The 19,745-nt window shown below is 44.2% G+C and overlaps 1 protein-coding gene across 1 annotated transcript in view; it reads right to left on the reverse strand.

Annotated features, from left to right (window-relative positions):
• CCDC134 (coiled-coil domain containing 134) overlaps positions 1-19,745 on the reverse strand; it is a 161,616-nt gene that overhangs the window by 45,864 nt on the left and 96,007 nt on the right. Inside the window, exons 5-6 of the mRNA XM_077452523.1 lie at positions 15,138-15,319; positions 14,872-14,943 (exon numbers count right to left, since the gene is read on the reverse strand). Of these exons, the coding sequence (XP_077308649.1) occupies positions 14,872-14,943; positions 15,138-15,319 (254 nt within the window). The remainder of the gene's footprint in view (positions 1-14,871; positions 14,944-15,137; positions 15,320-19,745) is intronic.

Consider the following 19,745-nt stretch of genomic DNA (forward strand, 5'->3'; position numbering starts at 1 on the left):
AAATAAAGCTTTTTGGTGGTATTTGATCACCTCTGCGGTTTTTATTTTTTTGCGCTATAAACAAAAAAAAAAGTCAATTTTGAAAAAAAAAAAAAAAAGCAATATTTTTTACTATAATAATTATCCCCAAAAAATATATGAAAAAACAAAAAAAGTTTATACTCAGTTTTGTATTCTAAATATTTTTGTTAAAAAAATAATAAATATTATATTTTTTTTAGATTGGGTTGCTCAAGTTATAACATTTACAAAATAGGGGACAGATTAATGGCATTTTATTATTCATTTTTTTCCCCCCATTTCCCCGTTCTGCCTCTCCGTGACACGATCGTGGGCCCTCGGCGGACATAGAGTTTGCAGGAGCTGCGGGTATGGTCACGCCCACGATGCCGCGATTTAAAGGGGACATACCTGTACGCCCATTTGCCCAGTCGTGCCAACGTACATTGCCGTGCACTGGCCGGCAAGGGGTTAAGAACGTTGATTTGACGAATAGTGGTGTCCAACTGACAATCGTTTTCGGCTTTTTCATTTTTGATGAGAAAGTTAGAAGGAATATAATTACATTTTTTCCCCAAATGCTTGTCTAACAGTACATGTGGTTTTTGAATAGGAAATAAAGTTCTTAACAAAATCAATCAAGTGTTAAAAGCAATAAAATTTTTCAAGTACTTTCAGATGACATTCATCCAGTCATTGAGAGTATTAAGAACTTTTGTACAAATATTCTTCTTATCTCCTAGTGTATGGACAGCTTTGCAAGTTGAAGAAACCTTTTATGAGGGAAATTTTTAAAATCATCTTTAAAGTGGTTGTAAAGGTAAAAGTTCTTTACTTTAACCACTTCAGCTCTTGAAGGTTTTACCCACTTTCTGACAAGTCCATTTTTGTGATACGGCACTGCATCTCTTTAACCGACAATTGCGTGGTCGTGCAACGATGTATCCAAATAAAATTAATGGCCTCCCCCCCCCACAAATAGAGATTTCTTAAAAAAAAAAAAAAAAAAAAAAAACGACAATTTTGAAAAGAACCCAATATTTTTAACTTTCTGCTATAATACATATGCCAAAGAAAGAAGAAAAAAAAAATTAAAAAAAAATTAAAAAAAAAAAAAAAAATCGAAGTTACGTACCGGTAACGTTTTTTACAGGAGTCTTTCAGGACACCACACTTGAGGGACCTCGGCTCCTCCCTTCTCAGGAAACACCGCCCCCACTAGATCTTTAAAACCATTCCTTCCCTCCAGCCCTTCAGCTTTTGCACGAGCACCTTTGGCCAGACTAGGGAGACAAAGATACATCATAAAAAATTACACATACCTGATGCTCTAATGTCCTAATGGTAAAGACCTTATTTTGGGTGGGTACCGCTGCTGTTCTGAAAGACTCCTGGAAAAAACGTTACCGGTACGCAACTTCGATTTTGCCCACTTTCGTCTTTCAGGACAGCACACTTGAGAGGATAAGCGAGCACTTACCCTAGGGTGGGACCACTGCTTGCAGGACCTTACGCCCAAAGGCCTGGTCCAACAAAAAAAAAAAAAAAAAAAAAAAAAACTTTGAGGGTTAAAAATTTTACCGTACAAGAACTAATAGGCTCGAAAGGATCCTCTGCAAGAGCCTGCAAAACTAAAAGATAAATCCCAAACTGGAAAAGGATGTAAACTGACTGGTCTCTGTCTACTTAAACCTTTAAAGATTCTGGAGACCCAAGGAGTCGCTGCTAGTTATTCCAGAAAAACCCTTAAAAGCAGAAACCTGACCTTTAAGAGTACTGAGAGCCAGTCCCTTATCTGCCCCCCTCTGTAGGAACTCCAGCACTGCTACTGGACTATGAACGTTAAAAGGAGCTTTCCGCATACCAGGAATTGAATTTTCTCCATACCTTCAAATAAATCCTGCGTGCCTCTTCCTTTCTAGAATTCAGAAGAGTCGCTATTAACCTTTCAGAAAACCCCTTGCTTTTCAGCATCTCCTCTTCAGTAGCCAGGCTGCCAGACTCCACCTTTTCACCTGAGGGCAGCAGATTGGGCCTTGGAAAAGTAGATCTTCCTTGACCGGAAGCATCCAAGGTGGTTCTACCGCAAGTTTCTTTAGTACTGAAAACCAAGGCCTCCTGGGCCAGTGTGGGGCTATCAGGTTTAGAGTTGTATCCTCTAACTGGAATCTCCTCAGAACTGCTGGCAACAATACGGGAGGGAGAAAGGCATAGCACTTGGTAAAAAGCCATCTCTGAGCAAGAGCATCCACTCCTATTGCTCCGTCCCCCCGACTCAGAGAGAAGAAAAGGAGTTTTTGAGTTTTCCTTTGACGCAAAAAGATCCACAGAGGGCTTCCCCCACCTCTGGACAATCAACCTGTAGATTTCCAGATTCAGGACCCAGTCGCTCTCCCTCAGCTTCTTCCTGCTGAATAAGTCTGCTCCCCTTTCAGGTGTACTGCTGATAGAGAGCGAACTGTTACCTCCGCCCAGCTGAATATTGCTTCCGTTAGAGAGCCAAGGGAGCTGCTTCTTGTGCCCCCGTCGATTGATGTAAACAACCGCTGAATTGTCTGAACGGACCTGGACATGATGTCCCCGGAGTTCCTGCTGGAAAAAACCTTAGAGCCAAGAAGATGGCTCTCAGCTCCCTCCAATTCGAGGACCTCCCCGCGTCCTCGGGACTCCAAGATCCTTGGGCCAGACCTTTCTCCAGGTGTGCTCCCCAACCTGAGCCGCCTGCGTCCGTTGTGACAACCCTGGACACTGGGAGTACCCATTCTAGACCTTGAGAAAGATTTGCTGCTTTTCTCCACCACCAAAGGGACCTCTTTACTTTTATTGGAATGAGAACCGTGGAGTCCAGAGAACTCAGAGTACGATCCCAAACCTCCAAAATGAAAAGCTGCAAGGGGTGAAAGTGTGCTCCTGCCCACCTTACTGCTGGAAGGGCCGACGTCAGCAGTCCCAAGGCTGACATGGCCTTTCTTATAGAAATTTGCTGATTGCTTTGAAGAACTGCCAAAGCCCTGTCTATTTTGCAAATCTTCTCCTCTGGGATAAATACTCGCTGTTGAGTCTAGGACGTACCCTAAGAAGGTCACTCTCTGCGATGGAACCAAGTTGGATATCTCCAAATTTCCCAAGCGTTGCAAAACATTTCTTGCTACCTACAAATCCTGAACCATCTGCTCCGGTGAAGATGCAAACAGGAGCAGGTCGTCCAGATATGCTACCACTAAGATTCCCCTGAGTCGCAGGAAGGCCAGAGCCTCCACCATAACTTTGGTGAATATCCGGGGGGGAAGAGGATAGCCCAAAGGGAAGGGCCTGAAATTGCAGATGCACTACTTCTGACCCTGACCTTACTGCCAACCTGAGGAACCTCTGGCTGTCCTCGGCAATTGGAATGTGCAGATAGGCGTCTCTTAGGTCTATGGACGTCATGAAGCAATTTGGAGGAAGCAGTGTTTTCACGGAAAAAAATTGAATCCATTCGAAACTTTTTGTAACAGATTGACAGATTCAAAGGTTTCAGGTTCAGGATCAGCCTGAACTTCTCTGAAGGTTTTTTGACCACGAAAACATGGGAATAAAGCCCTCTGTTTACCTCCCCCCGAGGGATCCGTGAAATCACATTCTGCTGCTACAAATCCTTCAGAGAAGCCAGAAGGGCTACCGCCTTCTCTGCACACCTTGGTAGGTCTGTGATTAGCAGTCTGAGGGGGAGGACTTGAGAACTGCAGTCTGTACCCCCTCCTTATAACGCCTAGAATAAAAGGATTGGAGGTAACCCCAGGGTTCCACTTACCTTAGAGTGGCTGGTGCTGGCATCACCCGAAGCTGAACGGGAACCATCAGCCTCAGACATCCCTTCGGTCCGAACGGTCCATTCGCCAAAAACTGCTCCTCTTAGCTGTCGCTACAGCGTGAATGAGGCAGACACCAGCCTTCTCGCCGTTCGTTTATGGCGTCCCACGACCGGAACCAGAAGTCGCGGGTGAACCGGACGTGACCTCTCCCGTCGGAAAAGTCGCCCGTCATCCGACCCAGTGTTGCGCTCCATGCTGGCCCCACTAACGAGGGGAAGACGCGGACACATCTGGCGAACACCTTCCCCAGGCAGCGCCAAAACGAACGTCTCATGCCTCCGCTTTCCCCAAGGAAGGATGAGACGCGCCAGATACTGCAGGTAACGGACTCCCCAGCCTTGCTGCAATGCAAGAGACCTTAATCTCTTCGGAAATCCCTTCGGCCAGAGCAAACGTTCTGCCTTTAGGGTAAAACTGGACTCCGCCTCCCCAGCTGATTAAAACCAGGTTCCTAGTGATGTCTCCTCACCGGAGGAAACACCAAAAACTGGAGGGCTGGAGGGAAGGAATGGTTTTAAAGATCTGGTGGAGGCGGTGTTTCCTGAGAAGGGAGGAGCCGAGGTCTCAAGTGTGCTGTCCTGAAAGACGAAAGTGGGAAAAAAGTCTTTATTAATTAAGGCCAATATGTATTCTGCTAGATATTTTTGGTAAACAAATCCCAATAAGCATATATTGATTGGTTTCGCAAAAGTTAAAGTGTCCACAAACTACAGGATAGATTTAGGGACTTGTATCTATTTTTATTTTTTACTGGCAATGGTGGCGATCTGAGATTTTTAGCAGGACTGCGACACTGCGGCAGACAAATCTGACACTGAATGACACTTTTTGGGGACTGACTACTGATTAATGTATAAATTGCACTGGCAAGGAAGGGGTTAACACCAGGGGTGATCAAAGGGTTAAATGTTCCCTAGGGAGGTGTTTACACAGGCAGACAGCTGATCCTCTTGTGAACAATCAGCGAGTCGCAGCAGCCATCGGACCAGCTGATTGGCTCTTGCTGTGTCCAATCATAGCGGGAGCAGCGTACCCCCTAAACCGCATGCACAAAGTCTCATACAGGTATGTGATTTTGCGTAGCCGGGCCTCCCCGCCGCAGTAAATGTACGTGGGGTGGTCCAGAAGTGATTAAAGAGGTTGTAAAGCTCTCTGTGGAAGTGGTACCTTTAGGTAAGCCTTATTCTAGGCTTACCTATAGGTACTGTAGATATCTCCTAAACATGCGCCATTTAGGAGACATTTACTGTGCTTTGGGCCGACAATGTCATTGGCGCATGCGCTGTGAAGAAACGAACGCCACCCCTCCCTCCCCACCTGCCATTTCTTCACGCGCGAGCGCTATGACTGGCGGCTCCAGCGAACGCAGGAGAGTGATGTCACGCGGCTCTAGCCAGTCACAGAACCGAAGTCCACAGCCCTAGAAGGAAGAGGGGTGAACATGGATGCGGCCTGCAGCGGGAACAGCGCAGGCTTTATTTGCAGGTGTCACATAATGTGCTAGTATGCAATGCATACTAGCACATTATGCTTTTATTTTGCAGGGGTATCAGGGTTTATTACCTCTTTAAAGTAGTTGTAAACCCCTTTCATGAAATCTGACATCTGACCTAGGCACATACTGTATATCTGTATTGTTTACTTATCTCTCTCCAAAGCTCAAAGTCCTGTGCCTTTCTGCTGCTCCGTCCCTCTGTTACCAACAGAGTCACTTCTGACAAGTTCTCAGACAAAGGAGATAACAGCAGCTGAAAATTTGTGTTGGGGAAGGAGCTTAGAGGGAGATTAGCAGAACGCTAGTCTATTCACAGTACAGCTCTGCATGTTCCTTCCTTCCTCTGCCTATGTGGAGTGGGGGGGGGGTGTGCCTTTCCTCCCATCAGCTCTCACAGCGTATACCCAGACTCCACATTCACTTCTGAAAGAGGAAACAAGATTTGCAACATGATCTGCACTTTCCAAAGAGTGTAAAAAGGGAAAGACAGCAGATATACATGTAAAACCTATGTAGGGAGATTTGTTTCATCCTCGTGTATCATCTGAGGATATTCACTTTACTGGGTATAGGAGAGGGTTTACAACCACTTTAACGCATTCTATGCATTAAAGTGGAAGTAAACTCCCCTATTGTTTTCAGCCAAGGAAGTAGCTATCTTTGCCTCTGTTTAACCACTTGCTTACTGGGCACTTAAACCCCCCCTCCCGCCCAGACCAAATTTTCAGCTTTCAGCGCTGATGCACTTTGAATGATAACTGCGCAGCCATACAACACTGTACCCAAATGAAATTTTTATCATTTTTTTTCCCACAAATAGAGCTTTCTTTTAGTGGTATTTAATTACAGCTGGGAGTTTTATTTTTTGCTAAACAAAAAAAGATGCAAAATAAAAAAAAAATCAATGTTTAATAGTTTGTTATAAAATTTAGCAAACAGGTCATTTTTCTCCTTCATTGAAATGCGCTGATGAGGCGGCACTGGTGGGCACTGATAGGCACAGTTAAGGCGGCACTAATAAGGTGGCACCGATAGGCACAGATAAGGCAGTACTGATGGGCAAAGATGGGCACAGATAAGATGGCACTGATAGGTGGCACTAATAGGTACCACTGATAGATGGGACTGATGGGCACCGATAGGTGGCTCTGATGGGCGGCACTGATGGGCACTGGTAGATGACACTGATGAGCACGGATATGTGGCACTAAGGTGCAGCACTGTTGAGGCAGATTGTGGGCACTGATGGGTGGCACTTTAATATTTAGGTGGCACTGGCAGGTGGGCACTGATGAGCTGGCCATGATCGGGACTGAAGTCCCTCTCACGACCGCCGGTGATCGCTTTTTTTTTTTCTCCTTGCGCTGTCAGCGCTAGGAGGAAGAATAGCCGATTACCGGCTCTGTTGTGTCACATGATCAGCTGTCATTGGCTGACAGCTGATCACGTGGTAAGGGGTCGGGATCGACCCCTTGCTCTGATCCGTGATCAGGCGAGTCTCAGACTCGCTGATCACAGAGTGCGCCACGCAGGCCGCTTGTGCACGGGATGACGTCAATAGACGTCGTCCCGGCAAAGCAGGTCCGCGCTGCAGCCGTCATTCGGCTATAGCACGGATCTCCAGGGGTTAATCTTCAACTGCTATGGTGCTGCACATGTGATTCGTTATGACACCAGCCATTGGATGGTTTGATAGTTTGGCTGAGAGCACAGCCAATGTGCAGTTAGCATTCCCGGCATGCCTTTTTTTTTTTAACTGTTTAAAATCGATGGGTTTACTTCCACTTTAAAAAAGGTAAAAATCTTTTAAGTGCAGCTTAAAAATACTCAGCCCCCTAAATACTCCCCAGAACCCGTTCTCGGTCCAGCACCATGCCTGTCTACAGCAGTCTTCTCCCCTCTCCTGGCTCTCACAGGCTAGACTGAAAGCAGCGGAAGCCATTGGCTCTTGCCGCTGTCAGTCGAAACTGGTGAGCAGATAGGGGTGGGGAGGCTGGGCAGGGCTGTGTGTCTGAATAGACACAGGAGCAAGCCCACACAAGTGCCCCCATTAAAAAGTGGTTTCCTATGGGGGTATTCAGCTGGGAGAGGGGTCAGGAGCGCCTGTAGGGAAACCAAGAAGAGGAAGATCGGGGCTGTTCTGTGCAAAACCGTTGCACAGAGTAGGTTGGTATAACATGTTTAATATTTTAAACAGAAAATCCTGGAAGGTTTACAATCACTAAGTGTCGTCTCTACAAGACTGATTTTATCTCCTTATAGTGCCTTAAAACAGCCTTCAATGTTCTTCAATCCCTTCAAAGCAGTCTTACTTTCCCTTCCCCTTTTCCCAGAGGCACAGTCACTATTCATATCATCATCCTCTGCCTCTTCTTCATTCCCTGAATCTTCATAATAAGTCACCTTCAGAGCAGGATCAGAAATTTCAAGTTTAGCGGACATAGCGGCTTTATCTAAAGATGAATCGGGGACACTAAGCAGCAAGACAGATTTGTATTCTAAATATGCATTTTGCAAAAAGACTTTGGGGTGAACACTGAAGCCATTGCTTTCAGTGTTCACCTTTCAACCCCACCCCCCCCCCCCTAAGAAAATATGAAAGCCTGACTGAATACATGCGCGTTTAATTCCTTCCTGTTCAATCTTAACGTTTAATCATAGGTCCAAAGCTTGACGACTCCTCATGTCTCTTTGAAACTGCTTTAATGTAGATGCAGTACCATAGGTGAAGAGCTAACCACAGATAAAGAGAAAACCATTTTGAATGATGAGATAAGAGTATTGAGCTTTATTAGAAAGTCAGATATAGTCTGCATGTCATAAAGCCTAAGTGCAGTCAATATAAAACACAAAAATAAAAATGAACACAAGGGACATAACTAAAGCCGACCATACATGGATCAAAATTTGCCTGATTCAGCAGGGACACTGGCTATAGCTGGCAACACTGATATATTCTGCCAGTGGGCAAGGCTCCCCGTCATCAAAATACAATAGCTCAGTGGGAGCGATTCCCCCATCCATATTGAATGTGTGGCTGGGGGAATCGGATCATTTTTAGTTTATCCAACTCCCTGGTTGAACGAACAAAAATAATGAATCATGTGCTGATGCCTCATCAATGCACCTCACTTCTGCAAGTTATGTCTCGTGCTGATTTGTTTTTATTTTTATTTTACTGCACTTAAATCTTCTGACAGTATAACGGCCACTGTTCCTACTTGAGGGGTGAGCTGCCTCCATGCATACCTGCCCTTAGTCTATCCATTCTTATATGTGCTTCTACTATGAAGGCTCTGTAAACTTTGCTTTAAAACCACAGTATATACAGAGGTCCCTTGGTGTAGGCACTGTGGTTTACTCATTTATTTGCAAATGTGTGCAAACAAAACCCTCAGTTTTTAACGTAAACGGTTAGACAGGGCCAATTTGGCTGTTTTGCAGGCTGGTCAGTAAGTATAAAAGACCAGGGGAATATATTAATAAACAAAAAGGTTTTAAAGTGATAATAAACCCTCCTATTTTATTTAAAATTATTCAAGCGTATTTTTTTTTTTTTTAACATATTGTCTTATATTTGTTTTCTGTGCGTTTCTTATGAACTTCTGCCTGTCCTCTGATAAGTGCCCCATGCCCATCTCTGATCCAATGGGCACACCTCTGTGTGAGCTCACAGGTTTAGGACTACTTCTTTAAAACACAGGCATCCTGACATCGGAGCACCGGAGCTCCACCTCTGCATAAATGTCCTGGGCAGAGGCTCCAGGAGGCAGGGAGTGGATGTGTCTAGGAGGCAGAACAGAAAAGTTGATTTATTCTGCCCGCGGTACCAGTGATGGCGCGCATGTCAGCTTGTTGAGGGAATGAGTAGCGCATGTGCATTACTGAAAAGTCTGCTGGCACACGTAGTCTCTAAAGCAGCATCACGTGGTACCAAGAAGTTCAGGGAATCCAGAGCTAGGATCACCAAGGATGCAGCCCATAACAATGAGTAAAATATTTTGTTAGGTAGATTTTTAAAAAGAAATAATCATGCAGTTATGTTTAATGTAGCTAATATCTAATGTAAAGTCATGTGAGGCTTTAGAACCACTTGAAGAATTATAGTTTATCTAAACATTTTCAGCTATTACATTTTAGTGACCTTGGGCAAATGACATTTAGTGGGATTGATATGTTCAAGGGACACTGGAGAAGGTCAAATATGATAAAGGAAATTTGAGGAAATGAGACCAAATTGATATATGGACTAGTTACTGGAGCTGAAAGGTCTCAAAGTCCACCACTGGTAAAATAATTCCTTGCAGATGGGCTGCACCCGCACTGCATGGGTAAATTTGCTAGTTTTGTCTAGAGAGGAGACCCCATTTTACTTACCTGATACCCCCCCCCCCCCCCCCAGCAGAAGGCACATCCCCCACACTCTGGCGGTGGACTGCCAGTCAGTGTCAACATATCTAATGCAGGGCTCTTGACCCTACTTTGGACTTGAAGACGTCAGGTCACTAGACTTCTGGAGCACGGGTAAGTAAATCTTCTTTAATTGGTCCCCTAGACCTAAATGACCAATTAACACCTGCAGTGCGGGATAATCCCACTGCACAGGATCATTTTTTTTTTAGCTACCTGGAGTTTTAACGTGGAGTTAGATTTGAACAGTTTCTTGTCAAATTATCAGGGGTCAAATCAGCCTGAGGGAGGGGGGGGTCTTAATGCACTGAATACCTGATGATTTTAAATGTGAATCAATTTTGATCTAAAATATTTTTGAGCGTTTATTGACTAAATTAAGTATTTTTGATGGGTTGGCATAATGTTACCCCTAAGGAAGTCCATTGGATGGGGAGCGTTGAAGGCAGGATACATGGTTAGGAGTCACTAGTTTTTCACATAATTTTCTCATAATTTTCATGGTTTGCGACAAGAGTTTTACACTCATCTTTGGAAATTGTTTATTTTGCAGAATTTTACATGTATGTAGGGAAGTAGAATATATGAGTATGAGTAGTGATGTTTTATAATAGCACTGGGTATTACTTTAAATCATTTTGGCATTATCAAGGCAGAAAATTTTAATCGAGCAGCTTTTATAAAAGAAAAAAAATGTGTGTAATTCAGTTTGATATTTTTTAAGCTACATTCACTTGGACATAACCTAATACTAAAAATGTTACTGATCATTAGGCAATGGAAGAAAAGTTCCTGCATAAAAGATCATTTTTTTAATATGTACAACTTTTTTTTTTATTAATATGTACAACTTGTCTTGTTTTTTGTTTTTTCAATGGTGTAAGTGTATACACTTGCCTCAGAAAAAGATGTTATGGATTTGAATGCAGTACATATTTACACAACTGTGTATGTCTTACTTGAAAAAATATATGTCTTACTGCTGCATTCAGGTCAACAAACAAAACACATACACAAGTGCAGGCCATATTGAATTCATTCTTGGCAAAACACTGCCACCAAATGGCATATTGTATTGCTAATCTCCACTTTTCCAGCTACTTACATTTATATATGTTAAAAAGATTGCAAAATGTAATGAAACTCATAAGTGCAATATGATGTTTGTACTAAACATAAAACTTTGAACTGTGACTACAAGGAGACAATCTTCAAATAATTTTTACACTCAGTAGCAAATTTTTGTGACCTCCATGTATCCGATCTTTTGGCAACTTACAAAACTACTCATTTTGTGCAAGGAAGCCAAGCTGCATCAATAGTCAGCAATCATTCGTCTCCATTTTTGTTGCACGAAAGGCCAGTTGTAACATTAACAATATATGATAGCAAACCTTGTTTTGTTAATAATCAAAGTATACGCAAGTAAACACAGAATATTATTATACAGGATTTATATAGCGCCAACAGTTTGCGCAGCGCTTTACAACATGAGGGCAGACAGTACACTTACAATACAAATCAATACAGGATGTACCAGAGGGCCCTGCTTAATAGAGCTTATAATCTAGAAGGTAGGGTCAAGTGGAAACAGAAAGGTAAGGTCGAGCGGAAGCCAGTGAAGGGATTGACAGAGAGGAGTAGCAGACACAGAGCGATTGGCAAGGTGGAGGAGTCTGGCAGCAGCATTCATGATGCATTGAAGAGGTGATAGACTATGTAGCGGTAAGCCAATGAGAAGGGAGGTCAGAGTCCAGGACTACACCTAGAACCTTGGCATGTGGGGATGGGCTTATAGTATAGTCATGCCATAGATTTTGATAGAGAGATCAGGGGAAGGGGCATAAGGGGAAGGAAAAATTATAAGTTCGGTTTTGGATAGATGAAGTTTGAGGAAGTGGTGTGACATCCAGACTGATATACCCGATAGTAAATTAGTGATATGTGAGGAGACAGAGGGAGTGAGCTGAGGGGTAGAGAAATAGATTTGGGTGTCGTCAGTGTAGAGGTGGTATTGGAAGCCATGGGAGGCCATCAGTTGACCCAGGGAGAAGGTGTAAATAAAAATGAGAGGTCCAAGAACAGAACCTTGGGGGACCCCAACAGAGAAAGGAAGAGGAGAGGAGGAAATAGAGTTGTAAGAAACGCTAAAGGTGCAGTTGGTTGAGTAGGAAGCGAACCAGCGAAGAGTATAGTCACGGAAACCAAAGGCGTGGAGTTTGAGGAGGAGGGGGTGGTCAACCGTATCAAAGGCAGCAGAGAGGTCCAGGAGTAGGCGTACAGAATAGCGTCAATTGGTTTTGGCCATTAGTAGATTGTTTGTTAGTTTTAGGAGAGCAGATTCTGTGGAGGACAAAAATCCAGGCTGAAGGGGATCAAGAAGGCTATTTTCAGAGTGGTGGATGCTCAGTCGGTTATAGACCAGACCTTCGAGGAGTTTTGATAAGAAGGGGAGCAAGGAGATGAGGCGTAGGTTGTTAAGATTGGATGGGTCCAGTGAGGGCTTTTTAAGTATGGGTCTGACAAGTGCATGTTTTAGAGAATTGGGGAAGATGCCAGAAGAGAGGGAGAGATTGAAGATGTGAGTCAAGAGAGTGTAACAGAGCCAGATGGTGAACGTAGCATTTGTGAGGGAACAGGATCCAGAGGGCAGGTGGTAAGGTGGACATTACCAAGTAGTTTAGCAAACTTGTCTATAGTGGTGGGGTTGAAAGAGGGAAGTAATGATTGTGCCTGTGGGCATGAAGTGTAAAGCATGGAGGGCATCGGCACAGTAGAGGTCTCCTTGCAAATTGTATCAACCTTCTGTTTTATGTAATTGGCGACGATCTGGGCAGTGAGTGAGTTGGCGGGTGGAGGTGGTGGGGGACGAAGTAGAGAGTTGAAGGTAGAGAAGAGTTGACGGGGATGGGATGATAAGTTGCTAATGAGAGTGATAAAATAGGTCTGCTTGGCAGAGAGGAGGCTTGAATTGTATTTTTGGAGGGCAGATTTATATTGCTTGAAATCTCTCTGAGACTTAGTCTTACAACACAGGTGCTCATGAGCACAACTCATCAGACTTTTAGTATCATCTGTTTGCCAAGGTTGAAGGGGTCAGGCCTGATTCTGTGTGTAGTGAGGGGGGCCACTGAGTCCATTGAGGCTAGAAGTGAAGCGTTGTAGACAGAAGTGGCTAAGTTGGTGCAGGATAGGGGTACGATTTTGAGGTTGTCGATCGAGTAGAGAAGGGTTGAGTTTACGTAAGGTTTCTGCGGCTAACTTTTAGGCGGTTGGAGGGAAAGGAGGAGGAGAGAGTGACATTAATAAGGTGGTGATCAGAGAGGGGGAATGGATAGTTAGAGAGGTTGCATGGAGTGCAAAGGTGAGAGAAACGATGTCAAGGGTATTGCCTTTGGAGTGAATAGGAGCATGTATCCACTGCTTCAGGTCAAAGGAGGAGGTTAGGCTGAAGTTTGGAAGGGGCGGGAGTGTTAGTATTAATAAGGATGTTGAAGTTCCCGAGAATGATTGTGGGTATTTCAGAAGAAAGAAAGTAGGGTAGCCAGGCAGATAAGCGATCAAGAAAGGTCGATACTGGTCCAGGGGGCCTGTAGATCACAGCTATCCTTAGAGAAACTGGAGTGAAAAGATGAATGCAGTGCATTTTAAAAGAGGAGAGTGACAGAGAGGGAGGTGGCTGATGTACCTGAAAGGTGCTATGTGGGGCTACCAGGATTCCGACACCTCCTCCCTCATGTCCACTGGATCTGGAGGGAGTGAGTCCAGAGAAGACCACCATGGGATAGGGCAGCAGAAGACGCAGTGTCGGATTCGTGGAGCCAGGTTTTGGTAATGGCGAGTAGGTTAAATGAGTTGGCGATAAAGAGGTTATGGAGAGAGGTGAGTTTGTTGCAGACAGAGTGGGAGTTCCAAAGGACACAAGAGAAGGAGCCTGGTCTTGGGAAGAACAGAAATTAAACTAAATTGTATTGATAGCGGCTGCTGCCAGAAGGTCCAGAGTGATGGGTGCACAGGGTACAGTTAAATGATGGAGGCCCAAGGGTTTGGGGATATATTTCCAGAGGTTAGGAGAAGCAGGAGGGTGAGGGAGGTAATATGGGAGTGGGATTTATATGAAGGGACATGCCCCAGGGTCTTGGAGATTTTTAGTGTGTGTGGATTTACAATTAGCAGGAGTTTGTGGGTGCAGTAATAAGGAGAGGACAGAAGTGAGGGTGATATATATATATATAAATATATATATATATATGAGAGAGATAGAGAGATAGAGAATGTTACAATGAGAAAGAGCTGAAGGTCACCTGATGTCTGTGTGGTGTTTTTCTTGTGTCCCTTCGCTTGCGCATTCTCTGAAGTGCAGAGTCAGAAGTGCTCCCACTTATAGAAAGAGCCCCAGTTGAAAATGTGTGCCCCCTGCAAATGTTTCCCCCAAAAGAAGCTTATATTTATACTGATAGGGGTGGGGTGTGGGTGGATTTCAATTAGAAATCGGGAAGTAATAAAGCTTGGCTGGTTAACAGGCCTTAATTTTGGGTAAGACAAGGCAGATAAAGCACTGTAATGTGGACAGGTCTGCAGACCGTTAAACAAAAATAACATACCAGCAATTATTAAATAGACATAAGAAAAACAGATAGTGTTTCAGTTTTTGGGTGTAGAAGTTTTCAAATTAAATTTAAACACAGCTTAGCTACAGTTTTTAATCATCTATGGCATTTGCGTTCCAAGATACCCCACTAGCACAAACTTTATATTCTGTTATTTGGGGCCATCTAGCACACTGTTGGAATGTTATGGCTATGTAATTCACCCTTATCAGTCCTGCTCCCCAACCCAAACATTGTTCAAGTTTCTCCCTAGACCACTGTGTCCTCTTCTCCAAGTTTATGTGGCCAAACCCCTTGTTCATCAGCGACTGCTACAGTCCCACTCAAAAACAGTATGGTACAGAACTAGGCTCAAACTACAAATGTGGCAAGATATATTAAGTAGACCTTCTGACTTGAACTGTTTAACTCTTAATTTACTGGAGGATATAGTCAGCGTCTCTAAACTAAAATGGATGCAATGAAGAATGCTGAATTTTTATGAATAGTAGTTGCTACTTACCTCCATATTGTCAGTTTTGAAAGGATTTCGATAATCAGGAGACTTTTCACTAATGCCCAACTCTTGAGACATCTAAAAACCATGACATCAAAAGAAATCAGGATATGGTAAACAGATGCACGCTGTACTAGGATACATAAATCAACACTGTAACCATATTTTTCTATAATCACTTCAAAAAAAATATCATGTGTTCTTCCATTAAAACTGCGGAGAGAGCTTGTCTACAATACTTTGGAGAAGTCTGCATTTAATGAGAGACTTACCAAGTCAAGGAGCTGGGAATGTGGACCATCATTGAAGATTCCACTTAGATTGCAGAAACCGATTCCCCATCGAATGAGGTTATTCCAATTAGAATTACGGTCAAAATAATGGTGAACAATTTTTGGGAAGCGTAGGACTACATCGCCAAAAAAAGCTGAATTCTCTACCGTGTGGGAATAAGCTGGATTAAGAGATACAAATACACAAACAAATGTTTAGTACATTAAAATCATGTATTGGTGTCACATACTTGCTTTGTGTATAAATATAGTGCAAGCCTATGCTGCAAAGCCCTACAAACAGGGTTATTTTGTTTATTCTTTATTTTTACTCTCCTTACTTACAGAGATTCATTAAAAACACCAAGCTAAAGTTCTGAAGTCGGTTGGTTATGCATGAGTTAGTGGCACAGTATGAGGGGATATCAGGTAGAAAAAGTTAGACAAATTGTTCCGTGGATTGGGTTGCTACTGTATGTAAGATAGCAGGACATTGTTTCTACTTAGCAGGTAGGGAGGGCAGTAAAGTTGGCCTTCGAAGTTGCTCTCTTGTAACAGGAGAAGCAATAACAACAGTGGGTTTCCTGTTGCATTATGGGTACAAACTCTACAGTCCACAGCTCACAGGTATAGGTCTATGTATAGGTCAGCCTTGTAAAGATTTCTACGCCAAACCATGGTGCAAACAAAATACTCCCAGCAACATTGCCTGTGGTATTCTAGTTCTTTTTTCACCCTACTAGTGTGTTATGTAATCCTGCTGGGTGCCACAACCTGCACTCAAGGAATCTCTCACTCAGTCCAATCAGAATTCAAATATAGGTCTATAAGCACTCCACGGTCACTGCAGACACCATTGCCCGACTGGTGCCAGAATTACAGATATTGATTTAAAGGAGATGAGACTAGAATCAGGGTGGTCTACTCAATGCAAAACAGGTACACTTTGGTAAAAGATTTACACAGAATGCACCTCCTTTACACTATACCCTCAGTAACTTCTGGATTAATGGTCAGCATACTTCTTAGGCTCCTTTTACACTAACACGACTTGAAAGCCTTGTGATTTTACCGCAATTTTGACGCATATTCAGGGAATGCCTGTGTAAACTTGAGGTCTATGGATCTCAACTCGCTTCAAAGTCGGACCAAAGTAGTACAGGGAATACTTTGAAGTTGGTGCGACTTGAAGTCGCATAGATACGAGTGGTTATCATTGGGAATCATGGGGTAGGACTTGTCATGCGACTTATGTCCAAAGTTGCAGGAAGTGTCACACAAGTGTGAAAGGGGCCTAGTGTTACTACTTTTTAACAGAGCTTATGCGCCCAACACCTATACATACTCACACTTTGGTGTGCTGCTGACAGAATAAGTATAGAGGCATTTCTGTAACAATTTCTAACTGTAGTATAAATTCGAATGCTTGCTTATATGCATATGAAAACAACCCTCTTATTAACCATCATAAACCCGAAAATTTCAAAGACACAAGCAGTGTTACTGTTTCCTCACCCCTGAGTCAATACTTTGTAGAACCACCTTTCATTGCAATTACAGCTGCAGGTCTTTTTGGGGATGTCTCTACCAGCTTTACACATCTAGAGAGTGACATTTTTGCCCATTTTTCTTTGCAAAAATAGGATTTTTGTACTCACTGTAAAATCCTTCTCTCTGAAGTTCATTGACGGACACAGCACCTTTAATCTTAACCTTGGGATTATAGTGCCACCTTCAGCAGAACATGTAAAAACAGCAAAACTGCACAGTACCGCCCAGGGGGTGGTCCTACTGGCTATAACCCCTCACTCTGCTTCCAGCAGCTCAGTTCGTCAAAACGCAGTACAAACATAAATAGGAGGGGTGGATGCTGTGTCCGTCAATGAACTTCAAAGAAAAGGACCTTAGGGATGTCCCCAAGCAGTGTCAAAAAAACAAGGGGTGGGAACAGCAAGAAAATGAACTCCATCCACAACAACCAGAACAGAGGAGATGCCACCTTAACCACTTAAGGACCGCCTCACGCCGATATACGTTGGCAGAATGGCACGGCTGGGCACAATCACGTACAGGTACGATGTCTTTAAGTGCCCAGCCATGGGTCACGCGTGCCACCGCCGGCGCACTCGCGACCTGGTCCTTAACACTGTGGCCGCGGGACCCGCAGACCCGATCCCCGTCGGTGTTCCGCAATCGGGTCACAGAGCTGAAGAACGAGGAGCGGGAAGTGTAAACAAACCTCACCTCGTGCTTCCTAGTGAGGCTGTCACTGATCGTCTGCTCCCTGTTATAAGGAAAGAAGAACAGTGACATCAGACGCCAAGCCACGCCCCCTATAGTTAAAAAAAAAAAAAAACACACACACACACACACTTAACCCCTACATTGCCCCCTAGTGGTTAACCCTTTCACTGCCAGTGAAATTTTTACAGTAATCGGTGCATTTTTAATCGCACTGATTGCCAATGGTCCCAAAAATGTGTCAAAATTGTCCGACTTGTCTGCCATAATGCCGCAGTCACACACAAAAAAAAAAATTATCAATAAAAATGCCGTAAAAAAACTATCCCCTATTTTTGTAGGCGCTATAACTTTTGTGCAAACCAAACACTTATTGCCATTTTTTTTTTTTTACCAAAAATATGTAGAAGAGTACGTATCGGCCTACACGGAGGAAAAAAAATATGTTTTTCTATGTTTGGGGGATATTAATTATAGCAAAAAGTAAAAAATACTGCATTTTTTTTTAAATGGTTGCTCTATTTTTGCTTATAGCGCAAAAAATAAAAAAACTGCAGATGTGATAAAATACCACCAAAAGAAAGCTCTTTGTGGGAAAAGAAGGAAGCCAATTTTGTTTGGGAGTCACGTCGCATGACCGCGCAATTGTCAGTTAAAGTGACGCAGTGCTGAATCGCAAAAAAGGGGCTTGGTCCTTTAGCTGGAAAATGGTCTGGGGCTTAAGTGGTTAAACAGCCGCTTGCAAAACCTTGCGGCCGAAGCAAGCATCCGAAGATGCTCTCACATCAACCTTGTAAAATTTTGTGAAAGTGTGAACAGACGACCAGGCCGCAGCCTTACACACCTGGTAAACGGACGCTTGATGTTGGAAAGCCCAAGAGGCACCAACTGCCCTGGTAGAATGTGCCGTGACAGGAAAGGGGGGTGCCCGTCCCCTTATGGCAATCTGTCCGATCCACTGAGAAATGGTGGCAGACAAGAACACCAGGCCCTTCTTCAGACCAGCCACCAATACAAACAGCGAGTCCGACCTCCGGAAAGGAGCTGTAGCAGACAGATACACCCGCAGAGCCCGTACCACGTCCAAAGAAGGCAAAGCAACCTCTTTGGGATGTGACGACCTAGGACATAAGGACGGAAGCACAATGTCCTCATTTAGATGAAAGGCCGAAACAACCTTTGGAAGAAATAAAGGCTGTGGATACAGCACCGGCTTATCCTTGTGGAGTATCAAGTAGGGAGACTTGCATGACAAGGCTGCCAACTCAGAAACCCTCCTGGCAGATGTAATAGCCACTAGAAAGACTACTTTCTGAGAGAGTGTTAATAAGGGGATCTCCCTAATGTTTTCAAAAGGCGGTTTCTGAAGCACCGAGAGTAGCAGATTCAAATCCCACAGAGGCAGCAGTGGTCGAACCAGAGGGGCCACATGTCAAACCCCCTGAACAAAACTTATTAACCAATGAATGAGTCACCAAAGGTCGCTGAAAAGAGACAGCCAAAGCTGATACCTGCCCCTTAATGGAAGTTTCTGATCCACTCCTCGCTGCAAAAACAGCAGATCCTGCAAACTGAATATGTATTTGGACGCCACCCCATCTCACACATGGAGATGTAGGCCTTCCAGGTACAATGATAAATCTTCTGAGAAGATGACTTCCGTGCCCTCAGCATAGTGGAGATTACCGAATCCGACAGACCTCGGTCCCTTAGCACCTGGCTTTCAACAGCCATAGCGTTAAAACCAGCGACAGTAAAGCAGGATGAAATATTGGCCCTTGCGACAGAAGGTCCTATCGCATTGGCATCCGCTAAGGAACATCCGCCACCATTCGTACTATGTCAGCGTAACAAGGCAATCAGGATCACCAGAATCCCCGCGGCCACCACTCTGCGTAGCAGACTCGGTAGAAGTTTTAGTGGGGGGGCATAAATCACACGATAATGCCCCCATGGAGCCACCGTGTCTGCCGCGTCCGCCCAGGGAGCTTTTGACCTGGCCACAAACCTCTGTACATTCCGATTGTGTCTAGACGCCAAGAGAAATACAGCGATATTTCCCCTGGTCCAGCAGCTGATGACTTATGTAATCCGCCTGCCAGTTTTCTACGCCCGGAATGTACACGCTGAAAGAGCCGGCACGCGCCGCTCTGCCCACTGCAGGATGTGAGCAACCTCCAGTGCTGCAGCCAAGCTCCTTGTCCCTCCTTGATGGTTGACATACGCCACCCTCCGTGGCGTTGTCCGACTGGATCCTGCCCGGATGCCCCTGCAGCCTCTGTGACCATGTGGAGAGGCACCGCCTGATCACCCAAAGATCCAGCACATTGATCGGCAGGCGGGATTGTTCTTGCATCCAGCGACCCT

Source organism: Lithobates pipiens, unplaced genomic scaffold (assembly GCF_037356315.1).
Source record: "Lithobates pipiens isolate NorthernLeopardFrog02 unplaced genomic scaffold, aLitPip1_a1.2 Scaffold_23, whole genome shotgun sequence".
NCBI lineage: Eukaryota > Metazoa > Chordata > Amphibia > Anura > Ranidae > Lithobates > Lithobates pipiens.